This window comes from Scyliorhinus canicula, chromosome 1 (assembly GCF_902713615.1).
Source record: "Scyliorhinus canicula chromosome 1, sScyCan1.1, whole genome shotgun sequence".
NCBI classification, from domain to species: Eukaryota; Metazoa; Chordata; class Chondrichthyes; order Carcharhiniformes; family Scyliorhinidae; genus Scyliorhinus; species Scyliorhinus canicula.
Genome location: NC_052146.1, coordinates 33,027,564 through 33,052,690, shown reverse-complemented (window position 1 = coordinate 33,052,690; position 25,127 = coordinate 33,027,564). Strand labels below are relative to the sequence as shown.

The following is a 25,127-nucleotide window of genomic DNA, read 5'->3' as shown; positions in this document are numbered from 1 at the left end:
ATTTTTTAAAAATGTAAAGCAGAGCGTAAAAAGGAGAGAAAGATAGAGAGGGCATTCCCAAGCTTGAGAATCTAAATAGCGAGGCGTGCAGTCAGGCGTTCCTGCTGCCACAGAAGTGACTCCAGGGTGCTGTGTTGCCTCGCTGGTGCCAGGGTGAGGGCTGTCACTGGATGGCTGCAGGGCGTTCCGAAGGAGGGTCAACAGTCAGAGAGCGCGATTCACATTGGCAGAAAGAGGGACGAGGTTCTGCAGCAAGAATTCTAGAGAGCTAGGTAGCAGATTGAAAAGCAGGACCTCAAAAGGCTGTAACCTCCTGTAACCCGCAGGGAATTGGTGCTGGTTGTAGTTTACAATAAATGATCTAGATGGCAATTAATGTGGGGGGTATGATCAGCAAATTCGCAGATGACAAAAAAGGTTGGTGGTATAAATACTGAGGAGGGAAGCCTCAGATTACAGGCCGATACAGAGAGGCTGATCAGATGGCAGAACAGTGGCAAATAGAATTTAACCCTGAAAAGTGTACGGTGATGCATTCTGAGAGGACCAACAAGGCAAGGGAATACACAATGAACAGGTAGGACGCTAGGAAGTACAGAGGGCAGAGGGACCTTAGGGCGCATGTCCATAGATCTCTGAAGTCAGCAGGACAAGTAGATATGGTGGTTAAAGAGGCATATGGGATACTTTCCTTTATCAGACGAGACATAGAATAGAAGGTTATGATGGAGCTGTATAAAACGCTCGTTAGACCACATCTGGAGTACTGCGTGCAATTCTGGTCACAACACTATGGCAAAGATATGATTACAGAAGAGATTCACCAGGATTTTGCCCTGGGCTGGAGCATTTCAGCTACGAAGAGAGGCTGGTTAGGCTGGGGTTGTTCTCCTTCGGGCAGAGAAGGTTGAGAGAGACCTGATTGAGGTGTACAAAATTAGGAAGGATATAGATAGGTGGAAGAGTCCTTCCTTTTATTTATTTTGTTCCCAGTTCTTTTATTTTACTATTTTTGGTCTATGGACACATAATCGTAATGTGTCTTTAAGCAGAAGGGTGCTTGCCAGGACAGAGTGTTCCTAGGTTTTGCACCTTGGAGAGTCTTAGGAACCAGCTTTGGAGGCAGTCGGTTCGATTGGTTGGCTAGGGACAGTGTTCTGCCTGACAACAGAAACTGATCGGTTCTGCTGATGTTTTCTGAGAACTGTCAGAAGCGATTAGACCTTAGAAGAAGACCTCTCTTGCCTGACAAGGTGACTTAACTGCTTTACTTTTGTAAAAAAAAACGTGGGAGTGCCTGGCACATCATGCTGTAAACATGAAATGGTCCTGAATCTACAGAGAAAGTAGACAACCTTGCCAGAGAAAACCATCTCAAGCCTAGAAGGAAGGAAGTGCAGATATACACACACGTTATATATGGAAGAAGTAAAGGCAGGGGCTTTGGGAAATGGGTAGGAGATAGTCAGTTACAATTTTATGTCAGTTTAATTATAATACTGCACATAATACAAATTTGCTTGTGTTAAGGTTACAAACCTGGGCACTGCAGTTTATTGGGCTCAGCCAAGAACCTCGGGTATTTAAAATAAAATCTAATTTCATTTGTGTTGCGACTCCGGGTCAAGGAGGACAGGAATTGACCTCACACTAGCCCAGGATGTTGTGACAATAGGGTAGGTAAGAATTAATTTGTCCTTAGTTGAGGGGTCAATAACTAGGAGGCATAGATTTACGGCAATGCGCAGGAGATTTAGTGGGGATTTGAGAAAAACCTTTTGCACCCAGATGATAGTGGGAATTTGAAATTCACTGCCTGAAAGGGTGGGAGAGGCGGAAACCTTCATAACTTCAGCATTTAGATGAGCATTTGAAATTCCGTAGCATCCAAGGCTCGGACCAAGTGCTGGGAAATGGGATTAGAATAGATAGGTGATTGATGGCTGGCGCAGGCACGATCAGGGTCAAATGGCCTCCTTCTGCATTGTAAGCATTTGGTGACTCTGTGATGCAATAGGAAGCTTCACTTCACATCTCACTGAACAATGGTGAAGTAAAACAGATGGAGCTTAACCTGTATGTAGAGGATAGATATTGCTGTCCATTAAGTCAAAACCTTCCAGCAAGCAACATGGGGACAAAAAATAAAAGAACTTCAAAACAAAAACATGCAATACAGCTTGGTTAAAAAAAAACCTGGGAAGAAAGCCGTCAAGGAAAGATCACGCCTTATCAAGATACAAGAGTTTCTAAAACTCATGGAGCTCGAGGGAGAAAAAGAGTCTTAACAAGATCCAGACGACTAGAAATTTGGAATAGTTACCTCATGCTGCTTGGACCTGTGCCCCCTCAAATTATGGCCTTTAAAATTCTGGAGTGGGAGAGGGTCTGAGAGGTCTCACTCACCTTCAGAAGGGTTGTGGAACCTGAGAGAATGCTCAAGCAGGAAATTCTGCTCAGATGGAACCTGTGCCGGCTCTTGGCAGGGATCGATTCCACTATTGACTGAAAGGAGATCCAAAGCCGATACTGGATTAGTTAAGCAACCCCTGGAGGAAGCAATTACTTCATTCATTCTTTAGAATGAAGGTGTTAAACAACTGGAACCAGATTTCTTTTTTCCTTCAGTTTCCTGTGGCCCATTCGGACTGCTGTCAGGTGAACTCTGATGGTGAGCATTGTGGCACACATTGCAAGTGTGAGGCACCACTTCAGTTATAATCTTCCCTCCTCGGTGATTTGGGGTGTGGATCTCCAGACTTGGGCGAGGGTGGAAGACAAGTTCATCAGTGAAGCTGGTCCCAGGCGAAACAATCCGCCAAGCTCTCAGCTAAAGACAGCAACGTGGCAGTGTTTACCACCCTGATTTACACAGGCATCATTTGGACACAAAATATCCCACACAGGCCTCTCACAACCCTCCCGACCTACACATTTTCTCACAGTAATAGTCAAGGCTCCGCACCTGGTTTGGAACTACAAAGAGCTTGGCAACTTTTGTGCGGTTGTCGATCAGATTGTTCCAGTCCAACAGGTCAACAGTGCTGAAAACAGGAGAACATATACAAAAGTCAATACTATGATAAAAAAATGCACCGACGTCAGCAACCTGACACAAACCAATAGTGAGCACACGCGTGACAAATTCCCCACAGGACATGTGCACCAGTGATCCAAAATGGATGCCATTTTCATTATTTTCAGCAGTTCTTCTGCTGCCTCCTCCCATGTCAACCTCCTTCATTCTCCTCGTGCAGACATGCACAGTTTCAGCTATAACGTTTCTTGGATACTAACAGCCATTACAAATTCACCCCGGGAACAAGTATTCATGAATGGCAGGCAACATTTTGTGGCGAGTTGAAGCAAGGGGAGAGGTAATATGAAAGACAACGTGGGTGCAGGAGCAGAATGATTCGAGGGTATAGGTGCACACATTATTGCAGATGATAGGACAGATTGAGAAAGCTATTCATAAAGCATACAATATCTTGAGCTTTATAAATAGGAGCCATAGAGTACACCAGCAAGGAAGTTAAGGCGAACATTTATAAACACCGGTCCGTCCCGAACTGGAATGTTGTGTCCAATTCTGGGAACCAGCCTTTCGAAAGGATGCAAAGGCTTTAGAGATGGTGCAGGAAGGATTTACGAAATTGGTTCCAGTGATTATATGGGTCAAATAACATCAATTATATGTAAGAAGTGGGGCGGTTCTGCTGGGAGAAGAGAGTCGAACTTCAGTGGTAGGGAAACTGTTGGAAAATTTCTGAGGGACAGAATTAAACTTCACTTGGGGAGGCAAGAATTAATCGAGGTTAGTCAGCATGGCTTTTTCAATGGGAGATCGTGGCTTACAGATTTGAATTATTCGAGCAGGTGACTAGGTGTGTAATACAGTTGATGTAGCTTGCATGGACTTCAGTAAGGCTTTTGACAAGGTTTCGCCTGAGAGACTGGTCAAGAAGGCAAGAGCCAAAATCAAATTCGCCATCCGAGGGTCAGACGACGGCTTCCACAGAACGTGGGAGCCATTCATGCAATTGTTCCGGGACCTGTTTGTGGCCAACGTACAAGAGGAAGAATAGTCGGATGGCCAAGAATCAGGGGAAAATGGACAGGAATCGGGGGAAGGTAGCCGGGGGGGGGAAAGAGGGCTGCTACGGGTTCGTTATGGGGGTTTGATGGCTAGCTAAGGCCCAAAACCAAACTATAAATAAATGCCTATAAACATGTGCCTCGGCCATATTGGGGAATATAAAATATGTATGCCGGCTCAAGGGGGCGGCCACAGTTGTTATTACGAAGATGCTTACCTGTAATATGTTAATTTTTGCAGTTTTTTTTCTCTCTCTCTCTAATAATTTGTAATTTGTTGGATATAAAATATGAAAACTCAATAAAAAACATTTTATAAAAAAAAGGCAAGAGCCGATGGGATCCAGGGCAATTTGACAAATTGGATCCAAAATTGGCTTAGCGGCAGGAGTCAGAGGGTGATGGTCAAAGGTTGTTTTTGTGACCGAAAGGCTGTGTCCAGTGGTGTTCCACAGGGATCGGTGCTGGGCCCCTTGTGGTTTGTAGTGGACATTAATGAAATGGACGTGAATGTAGGAGGTATGATCGGTAAGTTCGCAGGGGACACAAAAATTATCGGCATGATAAATAGTGAGGAGGAAAGCCTTAAGTTACAGCACAATATAGATGGGCTGGTTAGAAGGGCAGAAGAGTGGTAAATGGTAACCCTGAAAAGTTTGAAATAATGCAATTTGGGAGGATTAAGAATACACAATGAATGGTAGCATGCTAGGAAGTAGAGAGGGTCAGAGGGATCTTGGTATGCACGTCGATAGATCTCTGAAGAGCGGGACAGACAGATCAAGTGGTTAGAAGGCATATGGGTACTTGCCTTTATTCGCCGAGGTTTTGAATACAAGAGCAGGGAGGTTATAATGGAGCGGTATAAAACTCTGGTCAGGCCATAGCTGGAGTACTGCGTGCAGTTCTGGTCACCACACTATAGGAAGGAAGGGCAGGGCTCTCCGTTCCCCGATGCCGATTTTGTAATTGGCGATCGGGCAGAGAATCCTGTTTTACTCCCAAATTGGGGCAGTGCCTGTTTTTCCACCCTGCCCCCTCCAAAACACCATCATCGAGGAGTATGGCGAGGAGGACGACCTCAGGACATTACCTGAAGGCCCTCCCCCAATGCGCCAGGTTCCCGTCCGCGTGGGGGCGGGTGGTCTCAGCAGTCGGGAATTCGGCGTGGCGGCTGCAGAATGTGTCCAGCGCGGCCAACAGTCGGGCAGGAGCAGTGCTGCCGTATGGCGTGGCCGCGGACCCGGCAATTCTTCAGCCGTTTATATCGGGAAGGCCGTGCGTTTTACGTGGCACGGCTGCTAGACCCTCAGCGGTCAGAGAATTGGCGCTGGGGCTTCGCTGATTTTTACCCATGTAAAAAGGCCACGGATTCTCCAGATACAGCACCAAAATCGGAGAATCCAGTCGAAAGTGTTTGCACTAGAGAGAGTGCAGAGGAGATTCCCCAGGTTTTGCCTGGGCAGGAGTGTAGGAGCGTTTCAGCTATGGAAACTGAGTAAACCAGGGTTGTTTTCAATGGAACAGAGAAGGCGGAGGAGGGACCCGATTGAAGTGTGTTAAATTCTGAGGGGTATAGGTAGAGTGGATATGAAGGAATTTTTCCCCTTAGCGGAGGGGATCAAAGATTTAAGGTAAGGGCCAGGAGATTCAGAGGGGATGTGAGGAAAAACGTTTTCACCCAGAGAGTGTTTGAATTCACTGCCTGAAAGAGGGGTGTAGAAATGCCATAGCATACAAGTCTACAGACCAAGTGCTGGAGAAGGGGATTAGAGTATGTAGATACTTGATGGCCAGCACAGACACGATGGGCCGATTGTCCTTTTTTTTTTGCTGTAAAAGTTGTAGGACTCTAGATGTTCAAAATAATGAGGGGTATAGGGATATGGGGATGTAGAATACGGGTAGAAACGGTTAACACTGACAGAAGGGTTTGGAATAAGACGATGCTGATTTGAAGGTGATCACCAAAGATGCCATGAGGAAATGCTTACGCAGATCTGAAACACCGTGTCCGAGTGTGTGGCACAGACAGATTAATTTGTGGCTTTCAAAAGAGAATTGAATGAGCTCCTGATGGGAAGGAAAAAGATGGGGCTCTGGGGAAAAGGCGAGAGAGGGACTAGTTAAATTGCTCTGTGACGAGCTAGCGTGATCTGGTCAGGCCATCTAGTCTCCTTCTGTGCTGTAACCATTTTACTGAGTGCGAGAATCTGGACAAGGTGGGCCATCAGGCTATTCAGCGACACAGGAAATTTAATTCGCCCTCTATTCTATCCTCATTTGCAATTCGGTCTAGTCATAGATGTTTACAGCATGGAAACAGGCCCTTCAGCCCAGCTTGCTCATGCCGCCCAGTTTTTATCACTAAGCTAGTCCCGCTTGCCAGCATTTGGCCCATATCCCTCTATACCCACCCTGCCCATGTAACTGTAACATTTTTTTTTATATAAAGGAAAAAATTGTACCCGTCTCTACCACTGCCTCTGGCAGCTCGTTCCAGATGCTCACCACCCTATGAAAAAACTCCCCCTCTGGTCTCTTTTGTATCTCTCCCCTCTCACCATAAACATATGCCCTCACGTTCTAGGCTCCTCTACTTTTGGGAAAAGATGTTGAGTATCTATCTTATTTATGCTCGTCATTATTTTATAGACCTCTATAAAATCACCCCTAAGCCTTCTACACTTCCATGGGAAGAAAATTCCCAGCCGATCCAGCTTCTCCTTATAACTCAGACCATCAAGTTCTGGTAGCATCCACGTAAATCTCTTCTGCACTCTTTCTAGTTTAACAATATCCTTCCTATAATAGGGTGACCAGAACTGAACACAGTATTCCATGTGGGGTCTTATCAATGTCTTGTACAACTTCAACAAGACATCCTAACTCCTGCATTCAATATGCTGACCAATAAAACCTAGCATGCTGACTGCCTTCACCACCACCCTGTCCACCTGCGACTCCACCTTCAAGGAGCTATGAACCTGTATTCCTAGATCTCCTTGTTCTGTAACTGTCCCCGACTCCCTATCATTAACTGAGTAGGTCTTGCCCTGATTTGATCCACCAAAATGCATCACCTCACATTTATCCAAATTAAACTCCATCTGCCATTCATCGGCCCACTGACCCAATTGATCAAGCTCCTGTGCCAATCTTATATGATCTTCTTCACTAACCAGTATGCCACCAATCTTGGTATCATCTGCAAACTTACAAACCATGCCTCCTACATTCTCATCCAAATCATTAACATACATAACAAACCAACAGTGGACCCAGCACCAATCCCCGAGGCACATCGCTGGTCACAGGCCTCCAGTTTGAAAAAACACCCTCCACAACCACTTTGGTTGCCAAGCCAATTTTGCATCCAATTGGCTACATCACCCTGGATGAGATTTAACCTTTTGCAACAACCTACCATGCAGTACCTTGCCAACGGCCTTGCTAAAGTCCATGAAGACAACATCGATTGCATTGCCTTCATCTAACTTCTTGGTTACCTCTTTGAGAAACTCAATCAAATTGGTGAGACATGGCTTTCCCCTGACAAAGTCATGCTGACTTTCCCTAATTAGCCTCTGCCTGTCTAAATGCCTGTAGATCCTGTCCCTCAATGCTCTCCGGTAGGTCTCACTGTATAACAGCCAGGAGCAGCTGATTTTACCCTTCTCTGGTCCAGGAGCTCTCCGACTAATGATAATCCCCTTCGCTGAGATCAACTAACTCAATACAGACAGAACCTGGGGCCTTGCTGGCATGTTTGGAACACAAAACACATGGACACACTTAGTGAGCCAAAGAATGAGCTTCTCTTCTTGGCACAAAAGCCCAGGATTTACTGCAGTGGAGTCGTAGCATGCCTCATTACTTAAACTTCCTCCCTCATCCTTTGGCTCAAATAGCTTTGTCCCACAAGTTGCTGGAAGTGTGAGCTGCTGATAAGGATGACAGGGCATCTGGACCCTGGGGAGGACAGTCCAGCTCCTTAAATCTATTACTGAGGAATGACACAGAAGGAAATTGGATAAATTAGAGTCAAATTTGATACTAGAAAAAGAGAAAGTGAAGAAAGATATGAATGAGCAATGGGGGGACGAAATAGAAAAAAAGTGAACATTTAAAACAAAATTGAAAAAAAAATCTCCAACAGCAATTTACTGTTGCAGGGATGACACACTCACATTTTCAATTACCACATGCCAGATTAGTAGCCCTAGACAATGGGGGGTAGTTGTTAGAAGGAGGGCGCACGTGCACAGGGCAACTGACCATAGCGTTAACAGAGTTCGACCATACCTGTCAGAATACCTGAGGATACCTCTTTTACGCTGGAGGATCCCCTCATGTGACTGATTGATAAAACTTGTTCACGCGCTACATCTCCTCCTGCACTTGAAAACTCGCACTTCCCCAAGTGGCCTTTGCGTGGGTGCCAGGAATCTCCCTCGTATCTCTGCTGTGTAATTAACGTTAATGTCAGCACTGCTGGCTCAGCCTACGAAACTTGCACAGAACATTCCAGAAAAGCAGAGGATGTCAGTAAACTGCGCCCACAGACGTAAACACAGAGTGAGATGCACAGAAATGTGCTTGAACGAAGTGCTTACCCAGACAGTCCAATTTTCTCTCCAGAAAACCAGTGGGTGATCTCTTCCAAGGTGGCTATGCCAAGTTTAGCCAAGCTCTTCTGTGGCACAAAGCAAAGAGAAAATGGTTTGAATGTAGAGAATGGAGAAATTCATTCACTCAGGGTGGAGAATGGAGAAATTCCCCACACCAGGCCAAGGCTTTGCCTCCTTTCCTCAATACAAGAACATCCAAAAATTCCCTGAACCCTCATTTGCTGGAACAGCAGCGAGGTCAGGATTTGCCACCTCTCGCCCACCCTCAGCACCCAAGATTTTCCCAATGCTGGCACGAGGGATTACATAAAGGGGGTCAGGAGCACACGATTTTCACTCTCCCTAGATGTTTCCTATCAGAGGGGAAAAGGATTAACAACACGGTTAACTCAATACAAAAATGAAGGCAGTGTTAACTATTGCCAAATCAGAAATTGGCACCGTGCCTTCACTTTGGGTAAGATGGACTGTGACAGCAGGTTGTTTGAAGAGGGATATCATCGCTGTAGTTCTATAGAATCCATACACTGAAGGAGGCCATTCAGCCCATCGAGTCTGCACTGACCCTCAGAAAGTGCACGTCACCCAGGCCCACGAGCCCACCCACCCACCTGCCCCCGCAGCCCCCCTATAACTTCAGTTATCCTGCACATCTTTGGATATTAAGGGGCAATTTAGCATGGCCAATCCACCTAACCTGCACATCTCTGGACTGCGGGAGGAAACTGGAGCAACCAAAGGAAATGCACGCAGACAGGGGGAGAATGTGCAGACTCCAGGTTGAATTCCACCCGAGGCTGGAACTGAACCCAGGTCGCTGACGCTGTGAGGCAGCAGTGCTAACCACTGTGCCACCGTGCCGATTGTAGTTGTGTGTTAATGATGTAACAATAGAAGCATGTTGGTGGAGAGGAACAAGGGACACACACCCGGCAGGACCAGCCTCTGGCCGAAACTCCGAACCACCAAGTCAGGCCCCAAGAATAACGAAGATAACGGCAGTGTCGAAAGTTGTGCACTGATGTTAATATCATGAAGACAAGTCGTGGTCTGAGCAAGTTGGCACAGCAGCGCAGTATGACTGATAATATCCTTATGCCCCTTTCTCCGCCCCAGCCATGCCCAAATGCCTCCACCAAGCAGCCATCCACACACTTACCTGCAGTCTCTCCATATCCAGCTTTGTGTCCACAGCAGCCAGACCACCCTGCCCCTGCTCAACAGCAAGATGGCGAAAGAAACTGCGCCACTTCACCAGGACCTCTGAGAACTGGAGCTACAAAGACGGGAGAAAAAGCACAAGGCTTGCAGAGGGCTGACAGAATGCCAGGTTCAATCTCACATCAACACCCCTGTAACTCGTCCCACACCCCACCCCACCCCACAAACCAGGACGGTCAGAGATCAAGCAGCCATTCCCTAACCCACCAACTGAAGGAGGGAATGCCACAGATGGTTCCAGGGCGGTTGGGTTTTTCCAACACTTACAATTCAATGTTGGGTCAGGCACATTAAACCAAGGTGGATTGGAATACATCCAATCATTCTAGCGTGAGAAACCAATCCAGACATGGAATAAACAGTCAGGCTGGAAAATGAATATTAAAAGCACAAGGAGCTAGACACCCCCCCCTCTTGCCCTCCCACCGCAGAGCTTAAATCAGCACTCCGGCTCATTCCATCAGCTTTATTGCTAACGCGTCTGTAAACATTCCGAGGGATATTCTTTAAGTTGGATGACTCATCGTCAGTCCCCCAACAAGTTCTTCTGAATCAGACAATCAACTTTGGGTCCGAGTCCTCTAATTGTTACACACATGACTAGAATCTTACCAGGAACTGTGGTCTCCCCAGTGCCGTCAACTTGATGGCAGAAAATCCATCCTCAGAACTTCCACCTGCAAAGGACATCAAGACGGGTCAAGAATCGTCAGAGAACCGAGCAAGGCGTCACCAAACTGCGCATTGAAAATCAAAACCAGCCAGGGAAGGGGTGACCCACACTGTACAGCAGCATTGCTACCACTGCAGAGTGAGAAAACGCCAGTGTGGAACCACACACTCGCTGGTAGAATTTTCTGGACGAGCTGCCACGCCCCGACAATATCTACACAGATCTTAAGAAGGATGTCCACCCGAGTTGGTGCCACAAGCCGAATCAAGTGCCCTTTAATAGCTAGCCATGCAAAGGTGCAAACCCACCAAAGCCTTTAGCCACACGGAGCCTATCCACACGATTCATTCCAAGTGCCCTGAGCGCCCCACAAAATTGTGTCTTACCAGATGCTGCGATACATTTCAAAAAGGTCTCCATGTATTGGTCACATTTGGACTCATCTGCGTAGAAATATGTCCGAGCACTAAAGACATTTTCTCTGCGATCTCCGAACCGCCGATGAGGTCGGAATTTCTTCTCTCGATGATTGTCGCCTGCAGAGATCAACAACAGTTTAATAGAATATTGTGGGAATACCATCAGGCACAATGTAGGAAACATCTGGGTCTAACTGAAAAATGGTATACACAACGGGCAGGTCGCGGTAGAATCGCTAAGGAGGTCATTTGGCCCATTGAGTCTGCACTGACTCCTTATAAGTGCACTCTATCTAGACCCACTCCCCCATCCTATCCCCGCACATTGATGATGGCCAATCCAGCTAATGGGAACATCTCTGGATTTTATATCAATTTTTCTTCTTCAAAGAAAATTTATTTTCCCATTTTCCCTCCTCCTCCTTTGAAGACACACAGGTGGGATTTTCCAGTCCTTCCCGCTAGCGGGATTGGAAGGCTACACCCCCACCCCCGGCCATGGCAGGTTCCCCAGTGGTGGGATGGGCGAGCCACACAAAATGGAGACGACATCAATGGGACTGGAATATCCCTTCCCTCCCCTCCCCTCCTCCCCCCACAGGGGTGGGAGTGAGAAATTCCACCCACTGATTATTGGGCTGCATCTTTCAGAGGCATCGACCATACGTTATTTTGTCCGATCCTCAAACAAAGGCTCATTACAGGTAAACTCACATATTTACCAGCAAGTCACTGTACATCAGGGGATTGGAATCCACCAATCCACTAATGACTGCAGTACAGGCTGAAAGCAGCTGAGCAGAGAAGCTCCCTGCATTATGCACTTAAAGTGGCCGTCAGTTTGTTCACTTATTCAACTGGCCAGGCAGTATTAATAGAGACCGAGATTTATTTACAAAATGACTTCATAAGAACACAGTTGGACCGACAAACTCGCCAATTCTCCCAGTTTCTCAGCACCATCCATTTGCCAGAAGCTCACCCCAGCAGTCAATCTTCACGCATTAGCCCAAGTAGTGAACGTCGTCAGATTACACTGACCGCCAACAGCTTCAACGGAGGACGCGAGTCTCAGTTGGGAGCACGTTTCCCTCGAAGTCACATAGTTCTGGGTTCAAGTCCCGCTCCAGGGCTGGAGTCCAGTCTAGTACTGACAGCGTTCCGCACTGCTGAAGGTGTCATCTTCTGGTTAAACAATGCTCAAGTGGATGTGAATGGCCCCATGGCACCATCACCATTTCCAAGAGCAGGGAAACTCTCCCCGCTTTCCTAGTCAATATTCATCCCACAATCAACATCAAAGAAACGGGATTATCTGGTTATTATCACGTTGCTTTTTGAGAGAGTTGACGGTGTACAAATTGGCTGCTGTGTTTCTTACATTACAAGAGTGACTACGATTCCATATTGTTTAATTGGCTGTAAAGTGCTTTGAGATGTCTGGTGGTTGTGAAAAATGCTATATAAATGCAAGTATTTTTCCCCTCCAAGAAAACAAAATTTGCCCCCCCCCACCTTTAAACGTGCGAGCCTCATGGTGTTTCCGGATCAGGTACTAGTGTCTAAAGTTGCTGAGGTGTCAGGGAAACACACTCATCTTCAGTATAAAAATCGCTTATTGTCACAAGTAGGCTTCAAATGAAGTTACTATGAAAAGCCACATTCCGGCGCCTGTTCGGGGAGGCTGGTACGGGAATTGAACCCGCGCTGCTTGACCTGCTTTAAAATCCAGCTATTTAGCCCTGTGCTAAACCAGCCCCAATGAAGGTTAAGGAGTAGGTTAGGGAGTGGGAAGGGAAGGAGAAAGGGAACGCATCCGATCTTCTGGAATAGTAAATTATCTGTAAAATACAGCTGCAGTTACCAATGTAATGGCCACGACTGCCAAATAATCTAGGAACTGCAAGCTGCGGATTGATCATAATAAATCCTTTCCGATGAAAGGTCGTTGACCCAAAATGTTAATTCTTTCGCCCGCCGCTGACACTGCTGAGCATTTCCAATAATTTCTGTTTTTATTCCGAATTCCCATCATCCGTGGGATTTTGCTTTCGTACGACGAAGAAGCCATCGTCTTAGAAAACCTGACCCCGGGCTCAACGTTTAATCGCAAGATCGTTCCTCAAGCTCCCAAGGCCTAAACTCACCAAGCCATCCCCACTGGAAAGGACGAGCAAACTGCAGGCGTCAGCCTTACCTTGAACTTCCTTCTCGGCCAGAGACTCGCACGACCTGGAGAAGAAAAATCAAAACAATTGCAATTGGCAACAGTGCTCGAAATGACAGACAAAAATGAAGCAGGGAGCCCAGGTGATGAAGGGAAGGAAGCGCGTGCAGGAATACAGTGGGAATCTGCAAGGGAGAAGAAGAAGAAAAGTGGGGGTGGGAGAAGAGTAAACATTGCACAGCCTTAAGAGGGAAGATTGGCTTTCAAGTCACTGCCAGGGAGTGCGCAGCATCATGGGATATCACGGGACAAAGCGAAGAAAGGATTCAGTAAAGGCAGGGGAAGTGTATCATTCTGTATAAACAGTTAAAAAGAGAATCTATCAGCACAAATAGATCATTAAATCAGCCTTGTTTGGTTGTTAGACACATTGCTTCAGGCTGGCGCAAACACTATCCCAACTGCTCTTGAATTACGTAATCATTTGGAACTTCTTATCACGCAGGATTAAACCAGAGATGCGACAACATCACAATCTAATAATAATCTTTATTATTGCCACAAGTAGGCTTGCATTGACACTGCAAATGAAGTCACTGTGAAAAGCCCCTAGTCGACACATTCCGGCGCCTGTTCGGGTACACAGAGGGAAAATTCAGAATGTCCAATTCACCTAACAGCAAGTCTTTCGGGACTTGTGGGAGGAAACCGGAGCACTCGGAGGAAACCCACATAGACACGGGGGAACGTGCAGACTCCACACATTGAGAACATAGAATATATACAGTGCAGAAGGAGGCCATTCGGCCCATCGGGTCTGTACCAACCCACTTAAGCCCTCACTTCCGCCCTATCCTCGTAACCCAATAACCCCTCCTAACCTTTTTGGTCACTCTGGGCAATTTATCATGGCCAATCCACCTAACCTGCACGTCTTTGGGCTGTGGTAGGAAACCGGAGCACCCGGAGGAAACCCACATACAGTGACCCAAGCCAGGAATCGAACCTACGACCCTGGCGCTCTGAACCAATAGTGTTAACCACTGTGCCTCGTGTCGTCATACAGGCTTCAGAATCCCCACTATTCCAATTATCTGTGGCCTTCTCACATGATTCGCATCTCAAGTCACAGGGCAGCACGTGGATCTGGCTACTTGTTATAGGCAGGCACAAGGACAAAGAACTCAATCCATCGTTATGTGGGTAGGACTGCTAGCACGAAAGAGAGCGCTGAAAAGTCAGAGAGACCATTAACGAGGACGCTCTAAGAAAGAGGAATTGAAAGATTGCTGCTTCGAATATATGTACTGACCCTAGACTGAAAAGGAGGAATGTGCAAGGTTCCGAGCGATACGGCAGGAGAGTGAGATAAGGCAAAATGCTCTTTCAGAGAGCCAGTACAGACCCGATGCACCAAATGGCCTCCTCCTGCACTGTAAACATTCTGTGATTATGTAAGCAACTCCTACAAACTACTGTGTTTCTCATGAGGTGGGAGAGCACAGCCACATATTTCCTTCTTTTAAACCCAAACCTCCACTTCCCTGATCAATACTTCCTGATTGACATGCTTCTTATTCTTTTCAGTCTTTTTGATGCTACATTTGTCAGGTTTCAAGCCGTGGAGATTTTCTTCCCCTTGGGTTTGGCGTTTCAGGTTCTTCTCATAAGAAGTCCCTCAGCCACGATAGCCGAGGGAAATCAAATCCCCAATATGCTTACATTGGAATCGGAATGGAGTGCTTTGTTCCCTCCCTTGACAGATAGCTCAAAAGCTTTCTCTGGACAAGCTGTGGCATTTGCTGTGTAAATCATTAATGATGTGCGGTCCACGGCTGAAAAATCAGCTGCATGGGCACATGTTGAATTTTTTAAAAAGGTGTTTAATTTTCCACACAATTACGCACTGCAGGTTTGCGTCGTTCAGCCTGCCATGCTCAATAACAGATTACCCAGCAGCTCAAACACTACTGAGCGCCTGCACTGATTCACACGACTGTCTGCACGCAAGTGTCAATTGCATTACAAGGCTTTCCGATGACAGGAAAACTATTTTACACGGGAAACCTCAATTCGGTCAAATGGAAACACGTAGAATCCAAGTGGCTTAGTGCCAGAGTTGGCAAAAGAATGCTCCATGAGTCAATTCAGCAAGGACGCCACAAGAAGCAGTTTTCATCTTCACCCTATATTAGCAAATGACTCCAGAAAAAAAAGAGTCGTCACACATCCAGGGTACAATGATTGCAAAATTATAGAGTTTTACATGGTATCTGAAGCTTAAGAGGGGCTAATTTTAAAGGAATGAGAGTAACTAAAGCAAATGGATTGGAGGAGGACGTTCAATAATATTTCACTGGATGTTAAGTGGAGCACCTTCAAAGAACCAAAGCACCTTCCGAGAATGAAGGATGAACGCTTACCTAAAATAGGAAAGATCAGGCTAAACATACTTGGCCCTAAATGAATTAGCAAATCAAAATTTAAAAAAAACACTTCTCATAAGAGAAAGGACATGGGATTCACCGAAACATATAAAAAAATGGCCAGAGACCTGGAGACAGGGGCGGTCAGAGAAGAGGTAAAATCCAAATTAAGTAGGTTCAACACTTGAGGATAAGCATTGAATAGTTAAAATTCTGGACACTCACTTCCTTCAAATGTTTACCACGGAAACCTTCAGCATCATCATCCACCCCCCCGCCGCCACCCCAACCCTCCTCAATATCCCAAAAAGGTAGATTAAGATGGAATTAATTGCGTCAATATAAATAAGGTGGAAGCTCGAGAGTCAATGAGAGCAAATACAAAAAATCCGGAGGGTTAAATACAATTGTCTCCCAACACGCAGAAAGGTTGGAGAGTTGGAAAACATCCAAGATTTTCCATCAAACTCATTGAAACAAGGAGCCAGAAAAGCTCGAAGCATAAAATCACATTGGTGCGATTTAAAGGAAATGCCACATCGTCCCGTGTTAGCCGTGTGTTTCCCAGCACTGGCAGTGCAGAGAATGACCCTGCTATTAAATGAGACTCTGCTTCATTTTTGGCCCTCGCCAGGATGCCTCGTGAGGGGGATCCATATTGTGACTCCTCGCAAAATCTCGTTAGGCGTTACTATACCATCAAATCTTACCAGCCTTGTCCCGTCCCGAGTCGGGCATGAGGAGGCCGGTAGATCAGGCCGCATATTTCCTAGAATCAGCATGACTGTGTAAACGCCACAGCAAAAACTCAATGGCAAAATCTACGGTGGAGGAGAGGTAAATATTGAAAGCGCTGCTAGAAGTGACAGCTAAGGTGCTTGTCATCACCAATTAACAAGCTACAATAAAGATTAGAAGCTCTAATAGCACCATCACATTATCTATCTGCCCCATTACTGCACCTCATACATAGCCAACTGAGTCTCCTGACAACCATCAGCTGCATAAGCAGCCAATGCAGCCCTTAATCTTCCAGTGATTAGCAGCAGCCTGATGTTATAAATGACTGTGTGTGTATCCAACTGCAAGCATTCAAGGATCTAAGAATAAACCCTCTAACAGAACTCATTACACTCAGGATCTAAACTGGTCGATTAACTAGAACAACAGTTTCCAATCTGTGCTGTGCGTCACAATATGCATTCGGACATGGTCGCTCACACACACATCAGTTTCAACCCTTCGTTTTGAACTCAAGCTGGGAGGGGTTGCTGGACCAACTAGCGTAATAAGCAATCAATTAAGACCTCAAAATGAAAGAGCTTAAGCAGACAATTGTTCCAGGGATCCTTCAGATAGGATCGTACCTCCTGCAATAAATATCCTGGCCGTGAGATTTGCTAGTGTCGCAGGGGAGGGTTTAAACTAGTGTGGCAGGGGGAAACTGGAACAATAGGTCAGAGGTTAAATAACTGAGGGGGGAAATTAGAGAATAGGGCCACACTCAAGAGGAAGAGCAGGCAGGGAGATGTTGCTGAACATAGCGGGACTGATGGTCTGAAATGCATTTGTTTCAATGCAAGAAGTATAACAGGTAAGTTTGGATTAGTTCTTGGAACTATGATGTTGTTGCCATTACAGAGACTTGGTTGAGGGAGGGACAGGATTGGCAGCTAAACGTTCCTGGATTTGGATGTTTCAGGCGGCATAGAGAGCGATTTAATAGGGGTGGAGGACTTGCACCACTGGCTAAGGAGAATATCACAGCTATACGGAGAGGGGACACCTCAGAGGTCTCATGCAGTGAGTCAATATGGGTAGCACTCAGGAATAGGAAGGGGGCAGTCACAATGTTAAGGGTTTATTGTAGGCCTCCCAACAGTCAGAAGGGGGATAAGAGGAGCAGATATTTGGGAAGATTTTGGAAAAGTGTAAAAGCAACAGGGTTGTTGTGGTGGGTGATTTTAACTTCCCCAATATTGACTGGGACTCACTTAGTGCTAGGGGATTGGAAGGGGCAGAGTTTGCAAAGAGTATCCTGGAGGGCTGCTTGAAACAATATGTAGACAGTCCAACTAGGGAAGGGGCCATATTGGACCTGGTATTGGGGAACGAGCTCGGCCAGGTGGTAGAAGTTTCGGTAGGAGAGCATTTTAGGGACTGTGAATTTTAAGGCACTGTTGGATAGACAAGAGTAGCCCTCGGGGGAGGCTAATTATTTTTAAAAAAAATTTAGAGTACCCAATTCATTTTTTCAAATTGAGGGGCTATTTAGTGTCCAATCCACCTAGCCTGCACATCTTTGTGTTGTGGGAGCAAAACTCACACAAACACGGGGAGAATGTGCAAACTCCACACGGACAGTGACCCAGAGCCGGGATCGAACCTGGGACCTCGGCGCCAGGAGGCTAATTATAACAATATTAGGCAGGAACTGTAGAATCTAGATTGGGGGCGGATGTTTTGAGGGTAAATCAACATCTGACATGTGGGAGGCTTTCAAATGTCAGTTGATAGGAATTCAGGACCGGCACGTTCCTGTGAGGAAGCAGGATAAGTATGGCAAGTTTCAGGAATTTTGGATAATGAGGGATATTGTGAGCAGAGTCAAAAAAGAAAAAGGAAGGGTCAGAAGGCTGAGAACAGATAAAGCAAGTGTGGAATAGAAGCAAGGAGTCAGGAGGGCTAAAAGGAATCACAAAAAGTCATTGGCAAATTGGATTAAGGAAAACCCCAAGGTTTTTTATACGTATATAAAGAGCAGGAGGGTAGCCAGGGAAAGGGTTGGCCCACTCAAGGACAGGGGAGGGAATCTATGCGTGGAGCCAGAGAAAATGGGCAAGGTACTAAATGAGTACCTTGCATCAGTATTCACGAGAGAGAAGGACTTGGTGGATGAGAAGTTTGGGGAAGGATGTGCAGATTGTCTGGGTCACTTGTGATCAAAAAGGTGTTGGGCGTCTTGAAAAGTATGAAGGTAGTTAAGCCCCCAGAACCTGGTGGGATCTACCCCTGAAAACTGGGGAAGGGAGGAAACTGCTGGGGCCTTGACATAAATCTTTGTATCCTCACTGGCTACAGAGGACTGGAGAATAGCTAATGTTAGTTTGTTTAAGAAGTCTGGATAATCCAGGAAATTATAGGCTGGTGAGCCTTACATCAGTGGCAGGGAAATTATTGGAGAGGATTCTTTGAGACAGGATTTACTCCCATTTGGAAGCAAGTAGACATATTAGTGAGAGGCAGCATGGTTTTGTGAAGGGGAAGTCGTGTCTCACGAACTTGATCGAGTTTTTGAGCATTTGCCGAAGTTGATTGAAGGTAGGGCAGTGAACGTTATCAACATGGACTTCAGCAAGGCCTTGAACAAGGTTCCTCACGACAGACTGAGACAGAAGGTGAAGTCACACAGGGCAAGAGGTGAGATAGAAAGATGGACATAGAACTGGCTCAATCATTGAAGACAGATTGTAGCCATGAAAGGGAGCTTTTCTTAATGGAGGGCTGTGACTAGTGGTGTTCCGCAGGGATCAGTGCTGGGACCTTTGCTGTTTGTAGTATAAGTGAATGATTTGGAGGAAAATATAACTGCTCTAATTAGTAAGTTTGCAGATGACACAAAGGTTGGTGGAATTGCGGATAGCGATGAGGACTGTCAGAGGATACAGCAGGATATAGATTGGTTGGAGACTTGGGCAGAGAGATGGCAGATGGAGTTTAGGCTGGAAAAATGGGAGGTAATGCATTTTGTAAGATCTAATACAGGTGGGAAATATACAGTAAATGGCAGAACGCTTAATAGTGACAGGCAGAGGGATCTGGGTGTACAGGTCCACATGTCAGGTGGAGAAGGTAATCAAGAAGGCATACGGCATGCTGGCCTTCATCAGTCAGGGCATTGAGTATAAAAATTGGTAAGTCATGCTGCAGCTGTATAGAACCTTAGTTAGGCCACACTTGGAATATGGAGCTGGATTCTCCACAGCCCCGTGCCAAAATCGCGTTTGGTGCGGGGGCAGAGAATCCAGGTTTATGCCCAAATTGGGCCCTGGGGCGCCCCCGCAATTCTCCGGAGAAACGCACGCATCCACATCACGCAGCGCGGCTAGGGGGCTATTGCCAGTGGCCCTCACAACAACACTCTGGTCCCGACCGGCCAAATTCCCGACAGCGTGGTTCTAACCATGTCTGGCTGGTCGGGACCCTGGTGGTGGACTAGGGGTGAATCAAGTACCGGCGGGGGGGGGGGGGGGGGGGGGGGGGGGGGGGGGGGGGGGGGGCCTTAAGGGCAGCTGGGCGGCGATTCGGGCGAGTCAGATGGAGCAGCGCAGGGCAGATCAGTGGGACCTTGTTTGATGATCAAGACACCCCTTAAACATCCGAGTCTGCCGCACGGTCGCTGGAGGCTGCTGCTGTGCGAATGCGCAGACTCGGAACTGGAAGTGCGGGGGGCTCGTATCCGCAGCCAAAGCTGCGTGAAACTCCCCAGGTCCCTGCCAGCCACCTGCAGGTAGGTGAATTGCTCTTTATTTATTTTTTTTCAGAAAAGACTGGAGTGAAACGCCAGCGTTTTTATGCCGGCGTGGGAACACAGCCGCATTTTTGCAGAATCCAGCCCATGGTGTTCAATTCTGGCCGCCACACTACCAGAAGAATGTGAAGACTTTGGAGAGGGTACAGAAATGGTTTACCAAGATATTGGCTGGTATGAGGAGAGGTTGGATAAACTTGGTTTGTTCTCACTGGAACGACAGAGGTTGAGGGGCAACGTGATAGAAGCCTACAAGATTATGAGAGGCAGAGACAGAGTGGATAGTCAGAAGCTTTTTCTCAGGGTGGAAGAGTCAATTACAAAGGGACATGGATTTACGGTGCGAGGGGCCAAAGTTTAGAGGACATGTGCAAGGGAAGCTTTTTTTATATAGAGGGTGCCTGGAACTCGCTGCTGGAGGTGGAAGTGGTGGAAACAGGTACGATAGTGATGTTTAACGGGTGTCTTGACAAATACATGAATAGGATGGTAATAGAGGGTTATGGACCTCGGAAGTGTAGAAGGTTTTAGGTTAGATGGGAAACACAGGCTTGGAGGGCCAAAGGGCCTGTTCCTGTGCTGTACTTTTCTTTGTTCTTGTTCTAATAAGGGCACAAAACAAGTCTGCATAGATGCTCCCCATAGAAATGCTGCATCCAGCCCTCAGCCTTAGGGTGCATGTGAATCGATATGGAGTGCGTGCCTGTGTCTATTAGGAGGGGGGCAAAAACATTTGTGTATACGTGTGGCTGGTAAGTGGCTGTGTCATACAGTCATAGTTTTACAGAACAGAAAGAGCCCTTCGGCCCATTGTCTGCGCCGGCCATCAAGCACCTATCTAATCTAATCCTATTTTCTCACACCTTGGTCTGTAGCCTTGTGTGCTATAGCGTTTCAAGTGTACGGTGGGGCTGGAGGGATGGTGGGGTGCACGGGTGGCACTGATCTGTATCCAAACATTCCGTTACAGGAAAGAAGGAAAAATCAGAGACACAATAAAAATTTGCGTGTCAGAGCCCAAGAGATGTTAGCTGCAGAATCAGATATAATACGTGTGTATTATTTTTAAAGATTCTCCATCTGCTGGTGCCTGAGAGGAAAATGGAATTCAAAAAAAGTATTTAATTTTGGTGCAGAAGGAAGCATTTTCTGAAATGCATTTATCAATGACGCCAAATGCCGTATAGTCACGCACAGCTTCCATAGAGAACTGCTGAACACAGCAGTGGAAATTTTCCACCTGGATTCGAGCCAAAGGTTATGCAACATTCAGATATTTGGCATCACTGAATAAATACTTTCTCCTCTAATAGCCCCCTGCCCCTCCTCCCCCCCCACTCATGGTACCAGCTACCAATAAGGACAGCCCACTCCCAAACATTGGCACTGCTACTTCTAAAGATCACACAACCGAGTTAGGAGATTTGTATATCCAGATTAATAACTTTAGAAAACATTATTTTCCCTTCCTTCCCATACCTTGCAAACATTTCTCACACACACACACACACACACTGACAGCATTGGTACAGTTCACTGCAAAGGCATGGGATGGATGTTGTGTGCATGATCTTCCACTCTTGCAACTCCTCCCAACTTACTGAGAAAAATTACAAGTGAAAGTTGTTTTTTGGAAGATAATTTGGGTGCCATGCTAGTGTTAAAAATCATATTACTGAGCCACAGGCAAGAAGATCCCAGCTTCAATCGCCGGTGGATCACTTCAGCTCAGTCAACTGAAATTCAGAGCTGAAGTTCACCAGCTCCAGGAGATGGGATTGGAGGCAGGAGTGGGGGAGAAACTGGTTCAGGATGGCTGCCTGTTACTGTCCCACTGCTAGGGAAGGTTCCCTAACAATGGGCAGAGGCTGGACCCCTGATCAATGGAGGCAGGCAGCCAATTGAGTAATGCGTGGCTTGTGTTGAATCAGCTGATCTCAAACTTTGGCTATAATTGGGTTAGAATTCGTTAAATTCCTACAGTGCAGAAGGAGGCCATTCAGCCCATTGGGTTTGCACTAACACTCAAAGAGCAGCCTACCTAAGCCCACTCTCCCCTGCCCTATCCCCGTTACCCCACCTAACCTGCACATCTTTGGACTGGTTGTTTCAATTGTCAACACTGCCCTTTAATTAGGGGCACGAGAAGAAAATCCAGCGATTTCAACTGGGGAAAAAGCATCTGTGTCAGTACGTACAATGATCAGATGACGGCAATCCGCTTTGGATAGGGAGCTACAAAGTTCGCAGTGGTCTGGCTGTTAAAATGGACCATTTTTCTCCAGACCCTCAGTTATTCTGCTGGCTTCTCATCGAGAGTGAATATACCCTCCGCTAAGCCTGGGTGCCAGATTTAATTTGAGAAATATTAAAAGACTTGTATTTTACATAGTGCCATTCACAATTTTGAGACATCCCAAAGTACATTACAGCAAAAGTAGTGTGGTCAGTGCAGTAATTGCCCCTTTAAAGGGCAATACAGCAGATTAAGGGTCACATGGTCTGTGCGACCAATCGGGACTCAAGAGGGTGGAAGCACCCCTTGGAGAGAGTGTCTCTTAGGCACAGAGACATTTTGGGAGCTGGACACAGCAATTAGGCTGCTATACAATTCTCATCAATAAATACCTTACGAAGTTTGTGAAAGTGCATCTTTACATCTGCCGATTGTATAGAAGTTTCATGTTATCGCTGTCTTTGGTCTGACCCCTGCGAGTATCTTTTTTAATGGTAATCTGAAAGAAAATAAAGTACTCACCAGAATGCCTCTGGTGAGCAGATCCATTTGACTCGTCCACTGAGGACTGGACACAATACGCCGAGCGCCTTGGGTTTTATTTCCAAGCAAAGATAGTAGAGGAAGCCAAATGCAAACCAATCTCCCAAGTGTTTGTGGAACTCAAGACGTATAACCTCATTTGCAGTCCCAAGTGCACTCTATTCCAAATCATTTAGTGAACACGTGGATTTAGCAAAGGTTCAATTACAACCTCAACCATCAGTCATACTTCAGAGATTCAAATGTAATTCAGAGGGTGTGAGAGTCCCAGGCAAATCAACCGTGACTTACATTGCTAAATTGAAGCAATTATCGGAGTAATGTGATTTGGAGCCACCTTAGACAGCGTGTGTCTGGATAGGATAGCCGGTGGCATGAACAACAATGCTAATCAACACGGATTGCTTGCAGCGGCTAAGCAAGCAATGAAGCCAGGCACTGGCCATGGACAGCACTGAAAAAGGTGCACAAGAGCTGCAGAGCTCATGAACTGGCGCCGTTCAACAGGGAAGACAGCAACCTTCAGCCAGCCACGGTGCCAAAACAGCTGTGAAGTGATAAACAATTTCAGTAACCAACAAAACAAAAAGATGCAGAATAGGCAATAAGTAACGCTTAAAGTGGAATGTGGAGGTAACCCCACTCCTGAATCCTGTCGATTTAAGGAGGCAGAGTGTTTTTATCGTCACAGAAGAGGACATTGGATAATAAAGCAGTGCAGAGCCAAGTCAAGATCGGCAAGCAATCAATCAACCAACCAAGATGCTACAAGCATACAATGTGGAAGAGCCTAGTACCTGTGATATTGATATTCACTCTGTTTAATCTAAAAACTGGCAAGATGGACCCTATTACTTTATAGGGTAAATGGGAAACCTCTGAAGATGGAAGTGGATACAGGGGCTTCAGCCACTACTGTGATGGGCGAGCATACATTCAGTACCTCAAAGTGGGAGTCCAACCATTCAACTTGAAGAACATTTCTGTCGAGTTGAAGACTTATATGAGAAAAGCAATAGAAATAAAAGTCAGCACATTGGTACCCGAAAGGTATGGACAACAGTCTAACCAGCTCCCAGTGATATTAGGGATAGGTGAAGGGCCTAGCCTTCTCCGCTGCTTTTGGCTTAAGGAAGTCAGGTTGAATTGGGCTGAGATTTTTCAAATGTGGGAAGAGGGACTGCCCAAATTGATATGAAAATATGAGCGTCTTCTGTGATGAATTAGGCAAAATCAAAGGATCACACGCTATGATTTATTGGGTCCAGAGGAGATACCCTGGTTCTTTAGGGAGAGATTGGTACCATATGCCTTTCTATAGAAAGTGGATACCGAGTTAACATGTCGAAAGAAATAGACATTATTCAGCCAGTTCAATCTCAGAAAGGGAGGTACCTACAGTCACTGTACTGAAAAGGACCAAGGCCATCCAAGATTGGCAGTTAACAGGCTACCAGCTGGATACATACCCTCTCCTGTCTATTGAAGAACTGTATGCTGACAGGTGGTCAATCTTACACAAACTGGATATGAGGCAGGCGTACCAGCAACTCTAATCAGATATGACGCTCCCCGGGGTATGTAACGATAAACATACAGAAAGTGCTCACACTGCCTTTTTTTTGCGTGTCTTCGGCATGTGCAATATTCCTACCAGGGCTACCACAGGTTGTAGTAACCTGGATGATGTCCATATAACCGAATTGACAGAGGCCGGCCGAGCATCTAGCAAGCTTAGAAGAGGTGCTAGAGATTAAGCTGTACACGTGAGAATCTTTAGTAGTGGATCAAATTAGATCCCCGGAATGATTGTCTCTCAATCCGGACTCCTTTCACACCAAGTGGAGAATGGATTGTTCATAAACACGTGCATTTGAGGAGTGCAGAGATGTTCCAGCAGTCAGTGTTGCATTCTGAACCCGTAAGCACCGAAGTACCTGATTGGCCCGTGAGTGACATTACCGATGTCTCTGTGAAAGCAAATCGTGATGAATCATCTGTGCAAGAAGAGGTAACTGTTATTGCAGATCCTGTTAGTGTCAATCCTATGGAAGCACCTCAGAGAACAGAATTACACCACTCGACAAGAAACAGAAAACCCCCTCAAAGACTGATGTCTAATTGTCCAACTCATGTACATAGCGTTTAGTTAATATTTAGGACTAAGTGAATTAGTTATTGA

General features: G+C 46.2%; 1 protein-coding gene across 1 annotated transcript in view; it reads right to left on the bottom strand.

Annotated features, from left to right (window-relative positions):
* The window catches only part of LOC119978345 (proline dehydrogenase 1, mitochondrial-like), a 31,184-nt gene extending 6,545 nt beyond the window's left edge, over positions 1 to 24,639 (bottom strand). The window contains exons 1-8 of the mRNA XM_038819922.1: positions 24,556 to 24,639; positions 22,925 to 23,103; positions 13,240 to 13,274; positions 11,010 to 11,159; positions 10,563 to 10,627; positions 9,889 to 10,005; positions 8,715 to 8,794; positions 2,966 to 3,044 (exon numbers count right to left, since the gene is read on the bottom strand). Coding sequence (XP_038675850.1) covers positions 2,966 to 3,044; positions 8,715 to 8,794; positions 9,889 to 10,005; positions 10,563 to 10,627; positions 11,010 to 11,159; positions 13,240 to 13,274; positions 22,925 to 23,103; positions 24,556 to 24,639 — 789 coding nt within the window. The remainder of the gene's footprint in view (positions 1 to 2,965; positions 3,045 to 8,714; positions 8,795 to 9,888; positions 10,006 to 10,562; positions 10,628 to 11,009; positions 11,160 to 13,239; positions 13,275 to 22,924; positions 23,104 to 24,555) is intronic.
* Positions 24,640 to 25,127: the final 488 nt, after the last annotated feature.